The following is a 17,535-nucleotide window of genomic DNA, read 5'->3' on the forward strand; positions in this document are numbered from 1 at the left end:
TAAACTTCTCTTCTCCAGGGAAAATGGCTTTAGAGCACAGAAGTAATTTAAACTTGTGAAAACTGAAGTTAGCTTCCAAGTAAGTTTACAATTTTAGTAAAGAAATTCAGAAAGTTCTGTTTAACTTGGTTGCCTTTGGTGGAGGGGACTTCTTAAAAAGTTCTGAAACAGTTTTATTTCCAGAAAATTCATCTTTTTTTTTTTTTTTATCTGTTGGAGTTTTTGACTCAACCTAGTATAACACTGAATAACTCAGGTGCAGTTGGTTCATCTTTTTCTAGATTCCTTATGGCCTCTTCAAGATTATCACACATTTTTAGAGAACCAGCATGTTTATTTCTGTTTCACTGTAGTCCTTTCCATTCTCATCCTCAACATATTTCCAAATTGGAACAGGACATTCTTCTTGTTCCACACTATGAAAATATGATTTTATGGCAGTCCAGGATTTTAACATCTTTTCTATGGCTAACAATAATAATAGTCATCTTTTTTTTAAATAATGTGGTTTTATTTATTTATCTATCTTTTAAGTAACCTCTATGACCAATGTGGGGCTTGAATTCATGACCTTGAGATTGAGACTCATACTCTACCAATTGAGCCAGCAAGGTACCCTCAATGATAGTCATCTTGTAGGCACATGTTTAAGGTAGCTAACTCCTTCCATTTCTATAAAGCCAAAAATTTAATTAAATGCTTCTGCATATTTTGAGGAAACTGAAATGACCAAACACTTCTATTATGAAAACCTCCATATCACAGGTGAGTAAACCACACCTTTTTTTAGTATTGTTATGTATAAGGTGTTTGGCAAATGAGATTGTTTCATTTTCTTTGGTAAGTAGTGTGGAGACTGAATAGAATTTGTCCAAATTAACATTTTCACTGAAAGCAGATAAATGAGCCAAGGCTACTTTGTCTTTGGACAAGATATAACACCCTTTGTTATATGTTCATGGTTTCATTTAAAAATCTTAATAAACATTAAGAAGCCAATTTGAAACTCCATTTTTCAGGTTAAATTGGCTAAAGGGCTAGAGGAGAGTTTTGGTTTTTTGTTTTAAATCAGGAAATGTAACCTTTTTTAGTTCCATAGAGCAGTAGAAAGTACAATACAATAATGCACATTGGTTCATGTGATACGCCCAAGCTAATTCAGCAGCTGCTATTTTCAGTTGAGCAGTGGTATCTTTGAGAAACTAAAAAACTTTTGATTTTGAAGTACTTGTCTGTCTTATCCCAGACTTGTAAGATTCAGTCTCCGTATGTGCTTTCAAATCCTCTTCTCTACCATAGCCAATCCAAAAGTCTTTCTGCATGTTGTGCAGTATGCTGTTTTTGTTATTTACCTTCCTAATCCAGCTATATATTGTCTTCCATTGGTCATTAATATTACATAGTTGTTTATCTTTCTTATGCAGTGATGTCTGGATCATGTTGTTGTTGGTGTTATAATCATTCTCATTTCATTATCTCTGCTCTTATAAAATATGGTCACCACATTCACAATGTTAAAAAAAATCAACTTGTAAAAGGCACAGCGGTTAATCCACAGGCAAAGCCAAAGGTGTACTCTTAATGCTTATGATTATAATGCACTTAAACTTCACATTTAAGTCATATTCCTCAGAACAATGCAACAATGGATGATAATTATTGTGAACTGCAAATCATGGTTACTAATATTAATGGGCAGGGGAAAAAACATTGATAGTGATTACAGACGTCAAAGAATCTGCTGTATCTATTTGACATGCAGCATGATTGCTTTCAGCTCCTATTTTCTGGGCTGTCATATGGATGGGTTTTGTAATTTTCCCCCAACCTTCCACACCCATCGAAGACCAGGAGGTTTTGTGTGTCCTGGGAGGGTTTCCCCAGGATGTGGGAATTTCAGTGCCAAAACCTGGAAAGTCAAGCAAATCAGGACAATTGGTCACTCTTCCCCACCTGTACGGGTGGGGAAATGAAATGAATCTACTCCATCTGGCCAATATACCCATTCCCCAACCTGATGTGAGTGCTGGCAGGTAACTCTCAACTGCCATCTTTGAAGAAGTGCAAGCCTAATAGGAGTCAGCTTGCTAGAAGGCTCCCGCTCCCACCCTCAAGGACAGACCTAGGCCAACAACTGACATTACTTCAAAAAGCTAACTTTTGGGGCACCTGAGTGGCTCAGTTGGTTAAGCGTCTGACTCTTGCTTTTGGCTCAGGTCATAAACTTGAGGTTCGTGAGATGGAGCCCCATGTTGGGCTCTGTGCTAACAGCCAGAGCCTGTTTGGGATTCTCTCTCTCCTTCTCTCTGTCCCTTCCCTGCTTGTTCTCTCTCTGTCATAATAAATAAACTTAAAAAAAGAAAAAAGCCAACTGCTGCTACAGTGTTCAGCTTACTCTAATGGTACAATTTTTTCCCTAGAGCTTTCCCTTGGAATTATATTGAAGCTAGTCTTCAGCTGAGACTATACTCTTGCTAGCTTTCCCCTGCCCTATGCTGTCTCCTTGATTCCCACATTCCCAAAAGCACTCCAATAAGTCACTTCAACAAGAATCCCCACAAGATCCAAATTTAATATTCCACTTCCTTAACCAGTTGTCTAAGACCATGTATTAAGATTGGTTTATTGTTTTCCCAATGATCCACAACTTTACCTCTGTCATTCATATATATACATATATTCAAAGCTCTATACTGAGAAAAGTATGTATATAGTCACATGACACTCAGAAAATAAGAACTAGTGAGCAAAAATGCAAGCATCAAATAGCCATTTGACTTCATATGGAAAATTGAATAAGAAATCAACAGTATTCTTTATCACCTGAATTATGACTTTTAAATGGTACTTAGCTTCTAACTGCAAATATCTGCTGGAAAATTTTATAAATGTACCATAAAAATATGGACACCATAAAACCTGCAATGTGAAAAAGTATATCATAAATATTGCAGAATATATAATTTTTATAGTATATATAATATATAAACTTAAGAGATATATTTATCTCATATATTTATAAATTTATTTGTATATATTTTATGTATATCATATATTTATATATTTTATATATTATTTATTTATAAATGTATTTGATATATATTTGTAAATGTATTGTGTATGTATATATATGTGTGTATATATATATATATATATATATTCACTCAAGATACATATATTCTCAAATTTCCATATTGGTATAGGTCTGTTTTGCAGCTTTCCATTCTATTCAGTTGGTCTGTTTGTCCCTGCACCAGTAACACATCTTAATTACTGTAGTTGTATAGTAAGTCATGATATGCTGTAGGTCAAGTCACCTCCACTTTGTTTTTCTTCTTTAAAATTGCCTCAGCTCAGGGAGCGTGGGTGGCTCAGTCACTTGGGCACCTGACTTCACCTCAGGTCATGACCTCACCGTTCATGAGTTTGAGCCCCATGTCGGGCTCTGTGCTGACCGCTTTGGATTCTGTGTCTCCCTCTCTGCCCCTCACCCGCACTCACACTCCTGTTCTCAAAAATAAATAAACATTAAAAACAATTCTTTTAATTGCCTCAGCTCTTCATGGGTCTTTTTATTTAATATAAATTTTACAATTACTCCATCAATTTCTATGAAAAAAACTTTTATGATTTTGACTGAAATTTCATTGAATTGATAAGATTTATTTTTAGAGTATAGAGATTTTTATTATATTAAGTCTCCCTTTCGATGACAATATAGTATATAGCTCCATTTATTTATAAGGTCTTCTTTAATGCCTTTCAAAACATGTTGTGATGTTTTTCATGAAGTTTTTATACTCTTTTGTTAAACTTATTTTTAGTTACTTTATTTTTTTGGTGTTGCTGTTATAATGGTAAAAAAAGTCATTACATTTATTGTTTCTCATGCATAATAATGAAATTGATTTATGCATAACTTCTATTTAGCACCTTACAGAATGCTTTTATTCATTTTAATAATTGTCTCCAGATTTTCTTGGATTTTCTTTTTTTTCTAGAGAGATTTTTAAGTTATCTCCAAACCTAACCTGGGGCTCAAACTCACAACCCTGAGATCAAGAGCCACATGCTCCACTGACTAAGCTAGCAAGGCGCTCCTTTCTTGGATTTCCTATAGACAACCATATTTCCTTTGATTAATGACATTTTTATTTCTCCACCACTAGTCATGTTTTTAATTTGTTGTTTACTGTGTTTGACAGGAGTTCTAACTCATTGGAGAAGGTAAGTGGTGATAGAAAGCATCCATTGTCTCATTCCTGATTTTGCAGGGAATTGTTCTAATGTTTTACTATGAAATATAATGCTCTAGGTTTTTTATGAATTGCTTATTAAGTGACTTATTTCTATACATTGAAATGAGCATACTCTTTTATATATTTATATGGTGAGTTACACTAGCAGATTTTCTTAAGTTAAATTATCCTTGAATTTCTGAAATAAACCCAACTTGACCATGATTTATTTATTTATACAGAACTGAACTATATTTGTTAATAGTTTCAGATTTGTGCTTTGTATCTGGATTTTTCATATCTATACTGGTTGTCTATTTTTGGTATCAAGGTTAAACTAGCCCTGAAAAATTTGTTGGAGAAAGTTCCCTCTTATTTCTCTAAAAAGTTCTCTAGAAGATTTTATATAAAATTGGAATTATCTGTTCTTTGAAGATTTGGTAGAACTCAGTAAAATCATCTTAGCTTGTATTTGTTTACTTGGTAGGTAAAACTTCAATTGCTGATTCAATTTATTTAATAGATTTTAGAAAATTCAGGATTTCTAGTTCTTCAATCAATTTTGATAGGTTATATTTTCAACAGAAAATCTATATTTTGTCTAAATTTTCAACTTATTAGCACAAAATTGTTTCTGGCATTATCTTATTACCTTTAGATCTCTAATGTATTTTAGTTACGTCCTCTTTTTATTCCTCAAATTCTTTATTTGTACCTTTTGTTTTTTCTTTATCAATCTTACCAAAGATTTGCATATTTTTAAAATCTTTACAGGGGCACCTGGGTGGCTCAGTCTGTTAAGTATCTGATTTCAGCATAGGTCATGATCTCACGGTTTGTGAGTTCAAGCCCTGCATCGGGCTCTGTGCTGACAGCTCAAAGCCTGGAGCCTGCTTTGGATTCTGTGTCTCCTGCTCTCTCTACCCCTCCCCCACTCAGGCTCTGTCTTTCTCTCTCTCTCAAAAATAAACATTTAAAAGAATTTTAATCTTTACAAAGAAATAGCTATTACTTTATTCCCTCTGTTGTAATGTTTTTGCATCTATTTCATTATTTTCTGTTTTTATCCTTTCAAATTTATTCTGATTTTCTTAAGTTGGATGCTTAGCTGATTAATTTATGCCTTCATTTTTTCTTAATATAAGCTTTAAGGTTATAGATAATTTAAGCACTATTTTAGCTTTATGTCGCAAGCTTACCCCCAGGCATACGAATGCTTCAGCCCTCCTGTCCATGACCCAAACAGTCACTCTTTGGCCATTCTTGATGCAGACTGTGGCACAGTCCACCCTCAAGAGGACAGAACCAAGAAAGAGGTCAAGTTAGGCCCTGGAAATAGACTTGGAGCTGTTCAGTCAAGAAAGTTTGGGGTTCCAGGTACCTAGTGGGTGGTTTAGAAGTGAAGTATGAAGGCTTATAATTGATACATTCTCTTCACCCTATAGACTACTTCTCTTGTAGAGATGAGAACACATAGAACCAGACCAGAGTGGGGCCCTCTCAAAACAGAGGTTCAGGGCAGGGCCTCTTTTGACCATATCCAAAGACAGTACCATATGAGATAGGAAGCATGCTTCTTTCAAGAGGAAGAATACTGTCACAGCAATCAGACAAGAAAAAGAAATAAAAGGCATCCAGATTGGTAAGGAAGAAATATTAGATTCACTATTTGCAGATGACATGATACTATGTATAGAAAACCCTACAGACTCCACTAAAAAACCATTAGAACTAATAAATGAATTCAGTAAGGTTGTAGGATACAAAATCAATATACAGAAATTCATTGCATTTCTATATACTAATAATGAAGTAGCAGAAAGAGAAATCAAGAAAACAATACCATTTACAATTATACCAAAAAGAATAAAATACCTAGGAATAAACAACCTAGGTGGTGAAAAACCTATACTTTGAAAACTATAAAACATTGGTGAAAGAAATTAAAGACAACACAAATGGAAAGATATTCCATGCTCATGGAGTGTAAGAGCAAACATTGTTAAAATAGCCATACTATCCAAAGCAATCTACACATTTAATGCAATCCCTACCAAAATACCAATAGCATTTTTCACAGAACTAGAATAAATAATCCTAAACTTATATGGAATGACAAAAGATCCTGAATAGTCAAAGCAATCTTTGAAAAATACAAAACTGGAGGTATCACAATCCCAGATTTCAAGATATACTATGAAAGCTGTAGTAATCAAAACAGTATGGTAGTGACAAGAATAGACACATAGATCAATGGGACAGAATGAGTTCAGAAATAAACCCACACCTATATGGTCAATTAATCTTCAACAAAGGAGGCAAGAATATACAATGGGAAAAAGTCTCTTCAACAAATGGTGGTTGGAAAACTGGATAGCTACGTGCAAAAGAATAAAACCAAACCACTTTCTTACACCATACACAAAAATAAACTCAAAATGGATCACGGATGTGAATATGAGGCCTGAGACCATAAAAATCCTAGAAGAGCACAGGCAGTACTTTCTCTGGCATTAGCCATAGCAACATTTTCTAGATATGGCTCCTCAGGCAAGGGAAATAAAAGCAAAAATAAACTATTGGGCTATATCAAAATAAAGCTTCTAAGGAGCTAAGATGGTGGGGCATAGTAGGGGGGCCCTACACTCCTCTCATCCCTAGAGCACAATTAGATAACTATCAAATCATTCTGAATCCCATAAAATCTACCTGAATACTGACAGAGCAAACTACACAACTAGAGGGAGAGAAAAGGCCACATTAGGGAAGGTAGATAGTATGGAGACATGGTTTAGGGGAAAAACAAAATAAAAAGCTTCTGCACAGCAAAGGTAACAAGACTAAAAGGCAACCTACAAAGTGAGGAAAGATATTTGCAAATGACATACCTGATAAAGACTCAGTATCCAAAATATATAAACCAACACCCAAAAAACAAATAATCAAATTGAAAACTGGGAAAAAGACATGAACAGACATTTCTCCAAAGAAGACATTCAGATGGCCAACAGACACATGAAAAGATGCTCAACATCACTCATCAGGGAAATGAAAATCAAAACCACAATGAGATATCACCTCACATCTGTTAGAGTAGCTAAAATAAAAAAACACAAGAAACAATTAACTGGAATTTTAAAACTTCTTTAAAAATTAAAACACACACACACACACACACACAACAACAACAACAACAAATGTTGGCAAGTATGTGGGGGGAAAAGTTACCCTCATGCCCTGTTGGTGGTAATGCAAACTGGTGCAGCCACTGTGGAAGACAGTATGGAGATTCCTCAAAAAATTAAAAATAGAATTACCATATGATCCAGTAATTCCACTATTCCCAAAGAATACAAAAACACTAATTTGAAAAGATATATGCACCCCTATGTTTATTGCAGCATTATTTACAGTAGCCAAATTATGAAAGCAGCCCCTTGATAGATGAATCAATAAAGAAGATACGGTATGGATATACCCAATGGAATATTATTCATCCCCTCCCAAAATAATAAAATCTTGCCATTTACAACAACATGAATGGAGCTAGAGGATATAATGCTAAGTGAAATAAGCCAGGGAGAGAAAGACAAATACCATATGATTTCGCGGATATGTGGAATTTAAGAAACAAAACAAAGAAAAAAAAAAAGAAACCAAGAAATATACTGTTAACTATAGAGAACAAACATTGTTACCAGAGGGGAGGTGGGTGGGGTTGGTGAAATAGGTGAAAGGGATTTAAAAAAAGAGGAAGAATGCTGGTTACAGTAAGAGGAGGAAGAAGTGTTCTGTGTAAGGATATGAGGGTGAGGAAATTTTGGAAGCATAGGGAAATACAGATTTCAGAATAGGCAAGAGATAAATGGTGAGATTAGCTGGCCTTTACATTACAGAACTCTGAAGTCAAATTTGGGCAAAGTCACAGTGGATTCAGCCTTTATAAGAGCTTTTCTCTCTGCATAAAGTATTCTTCCATCTCTGCTCCTGATTTGCTACATCCCTCTTTCACCTACCTCTTACAAATACTTCAGGTTTCATCTTGAGTTTCACTTTCTTTAGAAGGCCTTCCTCCCAACCCCTGATTAATTTATTCCTCTCCCTCTTAATTTTTTCCAAAGAATCTGTAAATCCTCTTTTATTATACTCAATCATATAGCTGCATTTCTGATTATTCAGGCTGCCAGCTGCCTGAAGATATTTGCCTTGTCTGGCATCATGTCCCCAGTATCCAGAAAAATGGAACACATCTGATGATCAAGAAATATTTGGTGAATTAATCATTTGGCCTCATGATGCTTGAATGGCATTGCTTGATATGGCTGAATCCAAACATGATATCAGTAGAATATCAGCCTTTTGATGTCCTTCCACTTCGAATAATGTCATTTTACATATAACTTTTCAAAGCCAGTTACTCAGACAAAGGTGATTTATTTTGATATCTAAAACACTATATAAGATTATCTGGAAAATCCAAAAGCATCCTGCTATTACACTATCCATTTTAGAAACTAAAAAGGCTTGGATTGTATGCTAGAAAAATCCCTTCATTACACGTAAAACATTTTTGCTGTTACCTATAGTAAAAGAGGTGAAAGGACAACTTGAAGGAGAGGGAATGGTCCTGAGAGTGTTTTAGTTGGGATCTATCCACCTCAATACCAAGAGATGAAGACAAAGATGAAAGAACTAAGATGTGAGGATGTGGTGGGTCCCTTGAATAACACAATCAGTCCACATGGACAACCCATTTGACATATTCAAGCCACTCTGACTTACTGATGGTCATTATTTGGATAGTTCCCCCAAAGTAAGGACATGCCAGTTGTCAAAATGATGTGGAGGTTAATCAACAGAGGTTAATCAACAGAGCTGCCACTTGAGAATCTTTCCCAAGGCTGCTGTGAAGATAGCATCATTGGTCCTGCTGAGTCATTCTGTGGTTGTACATGATCCTGGGTGCAAGTCCACAAATATCGAGGCATAGCCTGTGTGCCACTAAAAATAACAAAGGTTTCAGGGTTGGAGACATTGTCAACCACGCTGTCATGGCTATCTATGTCTCCAGGACTCAACGGTGGGGGGGAAATATTTAAATGATGACCCTGACAGAAGGAGCCTGTGAGTACTTCAGCTTCAAACACATAGATCAGTTCATCTGTGGCAGATGTATTCTTGACTTGGTATGCTAGGTTTTTCAGATTCTTGGTGAAGTATATACCAACTCCATATTTTGGGTCTGATAAAAGAAAAAAAAAGATCATTATGATCTGTTGAATCATATTGCCTATTTGGGTACTAACATGTATACTCTCTCTAGTCCTATTACATTTTCTAGTAGCCACATAAAAAGGTAAAAAGAAACAGGTAAAACTAATGTAATTATTTTTATTTAATCTGTTATATTCAGTATGGTATCATTTCAACATGTAATCAATATAAAAGTTATTAAGGAGATATTGTATATTCTTTTCTTTGGTAGTGGTCTTTAAAATCAGTATATATTGGGGTGCTTATGTGGCTCAGTTGGTTAAGCGTCTGACTTCGGCTCAGGTCTTGATCTCATTGTTCATGAGTTCGAGCCCCAAATCAGGCTCTGTGCTGACAGTTCAGAGCCTGGAGCCTGGAGCTTGCTTCATATTCTTTCTGTGTCTCCCTCTCTCTCTACCCCTACACACCCCTAACTCAAAAATAAAAAAAAAAATTAAAAAAATTAAAAATAAACAAATAAAATCAAGTGTAATTAATTTACACTTAGAGCATGTCTCAATTCAGATTAACCACATTTTAAGTGCACCATAGCCACATGTGGCTAGTGGCAACCATTTGGACAATGCAGCTCTAGGGCTTAAAAAAATGACTAAGACATGATCCCTGGTCTTAACAATTCACAAAGGGAACTCCCCACATGTAAACACAATTTTATGTGGAGAGCAAATATTTTGAGATAAAAATCAGAGATTTATTTCCTGGGAGTTTCTTCTTGCTCTTGATTCCTCCACCCATTGAGTTCTTCCTACTTATTACTCAGGGAAAAAAGGATAGAGCTTAGAATAAAGTCAGTTTGTGTGTGTGTGTGTGTGTGTGTGTGTGTGTGTGTATAATTATATCCTATGTAATTAATTTTAATCAAAGCAGAGACTGTGGTCTTGAAAGTTAGGTTTTTCTTTAGAAAACCTAAAGGGTTTTTTGAACCAAAATCTAAAAACCTAAAGAATTCAGGGCGCCTGGGTGGCTCCATCAGTTAAGCATCCGACTCTCTGTTTTGGCTCGGGTCATGATTTCATGGTTTCGGGAGTTTGAGCCCTGCATCAGGCTCTGTGCTAGCAGTGTGGAGCCCGCTTGGATTTTCTCTTTTTCCCTCTCTCTCTACCCCTCCCTCATTCATGCTCTCTCTGTCTCTCTCAAAATAAATAAATAAACTTTAAAAATAAATAAAAATTAATAAAAACCTAAAGAATTCATAGCATGGTGTTTATGCCATATGTAACAGAGGAGAGAAGGATGAAAGATATTCTCAGAATAATTTTCTCACTTCAAAATAAATAAAAATTCTTCATTTCACCTGGTAGGAAGAGAAGAACCAGAGAGGACATGACTAGAACTCTTGGGGATTCTGAGAAGGGGCTCACTTCACTGCTCCATTCCCTCAAAAGAGCCCTGGGAGTCAAGATGGGGCAGAACAACAAGAATCTTGGAAAAACAGGGACGGGTACTTCTAAAGTAGAAGGAACCATTGCCTGACTCTACTGGGTACAGCCCCCTCCTCCAGTCTGGCATCTAAGTGAAAAGTAGCAATGGCTGGGGAAGATGTCCAGAACAGTTGAGGACTGCTATATAAGACCTTGCACTTCAGCTTGGAGGATGTGCACACTCAAAAATTTCCTGTGCTCTAGGACAGGCACAGACAGTGGTTTGGAAAGGAATTCCCTCAGCATGAAAAACAGAGTGCCCTGTGGAGACACTAAGAGCAAAGGGCACCATGAATTTAAGCACTGGAGGGTGCTAATGACTGATGCCCAGGATGGCTTATCTAGCAGAGGACATTGGGAGGCAGAGAACAGATAGATGCAGACCATGAACCAAACCACCTTCCTCACAAATGCCTGTCCCATAATCTAAAGCACTCTCAGAAGAGAAGAAGGGGAACACCTTGCAGGAACTGAGTTTAAACCCCAAAGGGACTAAGAAAACTCTGAAAATGACTGAGTTCATCTTGAACCATCAAGAGTTTTCCTCATCTGCAGACATAGGAGCATGAGATGTAGGTAAAGTTCCATTTTACAGCAATAAAGAAGACAAGACCCACACCCAGGTTTTGTGGAACTGTAAATTTTGATACTTATTGGAGTTACAGATGTGGTAACAAAGGAATATCAGAAGTGCAGGAGGACAGAAGAAGAAGCAAGTTCCTGGGCCTGCAGGAGTTAGGGAAGGTGTCAACCAGGACATGCCATTTGAGCTATGTCTGGAAGAAAGAATGGGACTTTGCGGGCTAAAAAAGGATGAGAGAGGAAGGCATTCCACATGCAAAGGCATAAAGGCAGGAAATCTCCAGCACATTTAGGAAACTCTTAAGCAGTTCATGGCTGAAGTGTTGAGGAACATAGTGACAAGGTGGGTGAATAGTGTGGGGCTAGGGCCTTACGTGCTTTGCTAAGGGGTTTGGGGTTTTACCTTGTAGGCGACTAGAAAAATAGATATTAAACAAGCATGTATTTTGATGAGCTCTGGTACTTGTTTAAAAAACATTGCTATTGGTTTAACCCTTCTAGAAAAAATCTTTTAAACCTTAACGGAGATTGATTATGAAAACACTTAGGCACGCTCATCAAAATGGAGATATCATTTCTTTAAAAGTTTGGTCTTTATGCTCTTTAATTGAGATGGCTTTATAGCCTTTACAGTCTGACTCAGAACAAAATATAAGTTCACCTAAATTAAAAACTCATCAAGAAGAAGGAGATGAGTCGGATTTTACATCTGATAGTTTTGAGGATGAATCTTCTTCTGAAGAAATCAAGGCTATAGCGCCTGAGGAAGATACTTCACCAGAATGGCCTCTACCGCCACTCACAAATGATAACTTGGAGGCTACTGCCCCTCCTTACAATAAAGTATACCCCCCTCCTTTACCTGAAAAATTACCACTCATGTTAAATGCAAGACTGCCTATCCAGTCACTTCCAATCCTTTTTCTAATGACCAGCCTCATTCCGACTCGAGTATGAGGACCTTCACTTAATGTTTGCAGGCTCATCTTTTGCAACTCCGGCCATACTCCCTGCAACACGTGTACTTTTTTAGGATGATAATTCTGGTAGCAGAGTAAAGGATAGGTTGGATAGGGTTGGTTTTGAGGCAAGGAAAGGACCTGATGATTGCCCAGGCCCAGGGGAAGAACAACAAAGGCAGTAGGAATAGCAAGGTGAGACTGGGCTGCAAAGGTCACCGAGAGAGAACCAGTAGGGCTGTGTGACTGCCTGGACATAAGAATGAGAGGAAGGAAGGAGTGGAAGATGGTAGAGTTTCCAGCTTAGGAGACCCAGTAGATAGATGGTGATGCTATTAGTTAGGTTAGGGAGTACTGGGGGGCAGGGGGAAGCATATTTCTCAGGGTAAAGTATGGCCAAGAAAAGAGTTCAGTCTGAGGTAGCTCTGGAACATCTAGGCAGAAATGTTCAAAAGACAGTCAGAAATATGGACCTGCAGGTCAGGGGAGAGGTAGGGGGTCAGAGTTACAAATTCATAAGTCATCCATAGAGGTAGGAGTTTGAAGCCATAGGAATGGGTGCAATCACCCAGGGTGACACTGTAGGGTTACAAAAGAGAAGGATTCCTTTTGCACTCCAGAAAACACGAACATTTAAAGAATGGGCAACAGATGGACTCACTAGATTATAAATTTTAAGGGTAGGAACTCTGTGTGTCCTGTTTACTGTGGTATTCCTCTCACCTAGCACAGGGCCTGGCTTATAGAACGTGTTCAAGAAACACTTGTGGAATGAATGGATGAACCCAATAAAAAAAATCGCAAGCATGTATTCTTCTTCTTGCTACATTCAGCCAAGCCCTACAAGCAAGAGATGAACTGGCTGGAATACAAGGCAATATAGAAAATATATACATACAACTTCATTAATAGAAGCCCCTGTGCCTATAGGTAGCCATCTGAATTGACCAAGAGTCCCATAATTTGGAACCTTGCAGGGTAAAAAAGACTTTGTAGTCCAAATGAAAACTAGGTTAGGGGCACCTGGATGGCTTAGTCAGTTAAGCATCTCACTCTTGATTTCGGCTCAGGTCATGACCTCCCGGTTCGTGAGATCAAGCCCCACATCAGACTCTGTGCTAACAATGCAGAGCCTGCTTGGGATTCTCTTTCTCCCTCTCTCTTTGCCCCTTCCTCTGCCCATGCTCGCTCTCTCTCTCTCTGTCTCAGAATATACGTTCAAAAAAAAAAAAACTAGGTTTAAAAAAGAGTTGCAAAACAATTTTGGGGTAATAAAATATCTCCTGTGTTTCTCAAGCACCTTTGGTGAAGCATGCTCCCCACAGACATGTTGGTACAGTCACATTATGGGTATAATGACTCTAATCATCTGAACTGCCTCAGGCAGTGGGTGTTAAGCTGAGAGCTAGGGACATGGACAGAGCACAGAGGCCAGTAGGTAAAAGACAAGAATCTTAAGGCTTAAAGACTAGATGGAGACAAGACCTTTAGCTGGGTTATAAAGACACAAACTTGACCAGAAGCAAACAGGTTTCCTGCCTGCTGAGGTTTTAAAGGAACTGTATTGCTGAAGAAACTGCAAGCCTGGCTACAGTAGCCTGAGAGCATTCTAGTCCCTGAGGCAATCCACGGACCCCTGATAGGCAGAGGGCCTAGAAATGACCAAGGGTGGCAACACATAAGGAAGATTCTTCCCAGAGTGGAAAACAAGGGTCTTACCACTCCCAGAATAGAGAATCCTCTCTATGCCTATCCAGCAGTATGATTAGTGGTATGGACCAGTGACTTTCCTTCTACCATTTAGAAATGGGAGGGGTTTTATTTTTAAGTTTATTTATTTTGTTAGAGAGAGAGAGAGAGGCAAAGAGAGAGGAGAGAGAGAATCCCAAGCAGGCTCCACACTGTCAGTGCAGAGCCTGATGCGGGGATCGAACTCACGAAGTGAGATCATGACCTGAGCTGAAATCAAGAGTTAATGCTTAACTGACTGGGTCACCCAGACACCCCTAGAAATTGGAGTTTTTATTGCAATTTTCCTGCTCCTTCTCCTCTCATTATATAACAAGTGGGTTAGGGCAATTACTTTGCTTTTAAGCTTTAAGAGAGGACTTTCTGGATTTGAAGCTGATGATGAGACAAGATGAGATTTGGAGGCTGTCTTCCTTGGGAGGTGGTGTATGTGTCTTTTAGGGAAAAAGACATGTACAGATGTCAGGCAGGCAATTAGCAGTGTCTGCCACAGGATTGAAAAGAAGGCACTACTGGATTTGAAAAATAGGACAGTGATGGTCTTAGAATAGTTTAGGTAAGGGTAGGGAGGGGGAGTGCAGAGAAGGCCAGTTACAATGGGTTTAGGAGCAAATGGATGTTGTGAATTTTTAAGACTTTGCCAATATCACTTTTCTAGTTATAATCAAAGACTTCTTGGTGGGGATTCACTTGTGAGTTTTTACCCCCAGGAATTTTCCATGTTCAATTTTTACTCCAGGTATTGCTTATGTTCTCTCTGGGGCAAAGAGATGATTTCTAGACACTTTGCTTTCTAGAAATCAAGAGTTGGAGTTAGCTTCACAGCAAGGATCATGCTATATATTTTGAAAGATAAAGATCAAGAACATAGTCAATAGATCAGGCAAAATCAAGCCTCATCGTTAGGTATCCATCACGATCATCACTAAACTTCTTAGGCTCCTTTGGAGACATCTGAAGGGGATAAAACAGCAGTTAAATATGCAATATTTTCATACAACTGAAAAGAGACATGAGAGCTACACATAGAAGCCCCATAGCTGAAAAGGATCTTAAGATGTTATTTACTTCCCCTGCCAGATATCTAATTCATTCACTAGCAGCCTACAGGAAATGAAGAGCATGGAAGAGAAAAGAGCAACTTTATGAAGTTCAGGAAAGTGCTCTTTTGATTAAGGGATGAGGTTTGGTAATGTTGATAATAATTTTGTGGAAATAAGCCAAAAAAAAAAAAAAAAGAAAGAGAGAGAGAGAGAGAAAAGCTTCAGGGTGCTCTCTGCAGATAAAACACATGACCACAGAAAAGAGAAAAACAGTGAACTGTAGTCTCACCGTTCACTTTTGTCAACATTAAACCCATCAGCAATAAAAAATATGAAGGAAAAATAAAAAATATGACCCTTTCCAAATGACTTTACCACAAAATCCCACTTACAAGCGATCCCCTCACCACAGCAACAAATACTATTAGTGGTGAGTCATCTGATGATGTCTGCTTACCAGTTCCCACATATAGAGCCCCCCAGTGATGAGGGGCTAATACCTACCACAGGGCATCGAGTACATTCTTTGAAAGCCAACTCTGCATACTGCTTCACAGAACTGGTAAGGAACTTGCTGAAACAACCTGTGGCTCACAGGATCCCTATGTGTTCTTTCTTCCACCATTTTCTTCTTTCTTTGGAAGACAGCCATGAGAAACACATTGTCAATTTCCTCCACCTATGACCCAAGGATATGAAAAACAGAAAAAACTGAAAAAAAAGGGTGAGAACCCGTATTTCAAGTGCCTGATACTCCACTTCAAAGATAATGGTTCTTACGTGCATATTACTTTGCAAGCAATTTACTTTTTATATAAAGTTTTTAAAGAGTCTCTCCGAGCCCCAACCCTCTCCTACTTTGACTTCTGTCTCTTCAAAACTCCCTGTCCCTTCTTTGATAAATCCATTTAATAAAAATTCACTGAGCACTCACCATATGCCAAGAAGTGGTAACGAATTGGTCAACAGTGTATACACATTCTTGGCCTTCTTAAGAGCCCACAGTTTAATGAGAGGTAAAAATAGGTAAACAATTATAATACAGTGTGGTATATGCTATTCCATTTCTTTCACTTTGCTTCAAGATAGGCAGATAACTTTCCCCCAAATCTTCATCGGTGCTTCTGTATATCCTGACATCATTTCTACCTCCTGGTGCCCATCCCTGCCCCACTTTCAGTCTTAATCCCAGGGTTCCAGGTCAATGAGCAGCTGGCTTAGAGTCATCAGCAGGTGAATTCTTCTTTTGGTTATAGACCCACGACAGGTCAAACCCTTCCCTTAATTAAGTATACCTTTATAACCTGCAAACCACAGCTTTCAAACTGTTTCTTCTGATTCTGAATTTCCTCAGTTGAAAGCTTAAGGCATTTCAGAAATGTATTCCTTTTCATTTCATCCTGGTTTTTTGGTTGCCAATCAGTCCATTGTCCTAAAAACGAGTAACACAAAACTTGGTCTCAATACTCTGTGAGATGAAAAAGGTTTGTAAAGAAATGTAATGAAACAAATTATAGATGTTTAAAGGAATAGATTAGCCAGTTTACACTGTATGCCTTACATGTTTAGGCATGCAAGGAAAGTATCATATAATGAGAAGTCATAGGATAAGAGAGGGGGCTAATAAATTTGTCCTCACATGATTTGGATTATGAGGCTGAGGGGGTGAGAGAAAAAAGAGCATTAGTATATACTTCCCCCATCAATGTTGTAATGATGATATAGAATTGTGTTGCCAATAGGTAATGTTTATATTTCTTGCCAGGATGCTCATCAACAAAAAGATACAGGCATAACAAAACATTAAGGAATGATGAAAAACAGTATGACATTTACATAAAACTTCAAGATTCTCAAAAAGATTTCATATCTCAACGTCATTTGAGCATTTTAACACCACCACTGAAATAATTATAATTAACACACTTTTACAACGAAGGAAATTGAAACTCAGAGAAGTTAAGTGACTTGCCTGATATCACATAGCTAATAGGTACATACCCAGGAGTATAAACCTGGCTTTCATCAGTGCCTTCTGTAAGTGGCAAGGCAGAATATTTGGTACATGTATCACTCATATGCCACCCAACCACAAAGAGCAAAATTTGGAGATTCAGAGTCTATGGTGTCCTGTCTTTCCTCCCTTCCTTCCTTTTTTCCTTTTTTTCTTCCTTTGTTCCTTCTCCCTTAACTTTCCTTCCTTCCTTCCTTTTTAAATTCAAGGGACAACCTGTTATTGCCCAGCAACTCCTTATTGGACAAAATACAC

General features: G+C 37.7%; 1 protein-coding gene across 1 annotated transcript in view; it reads right to left on the minus strand.

The window, feature by feature from the left end:
* Positions 1 to 7,603: 7,603 nt before the first annotated feature.
* PARP9 (poly(ADP-ribose) polymerase family member 9) overlaps positions 7,604 to 17,535 on the minus strand; it is a 36,535-nt gene continuing 26,603 nt past the window's right edge. Inside the window, 3 exon segments of the mRNA XM_053903440.1 lie at positions 7,604 to 9,480; positions 15,771 to 15,945; positions 16,562 to 16,698. Of these exon segments, the coding sequence (XP_053759415.1) occupies positions 9,101 to 9,480; positions 15,771 to 15,945; positions 16,562 to 16,698 (692 nt within the window). The 3' untranslated portion in view covers positions 7,604 to 9,100.

The sequence above is a fragment of the Panthera pardus genome, unplaced genomic scaffold, assembly GCF_024362965.1.
Source record: "Panthera pardus isolate Hobbes unplaced genomic scaffold, ASM2436296v1 HiC_scaffold_16, whole genome shotgun sequence".
NCBI classification, from domain to species: domain Eukaryota; kingdom Metazoa; phylum Chordata; class Mammalia; order Carnivora; family Felidae; genus Panthera; species Panthera pardus.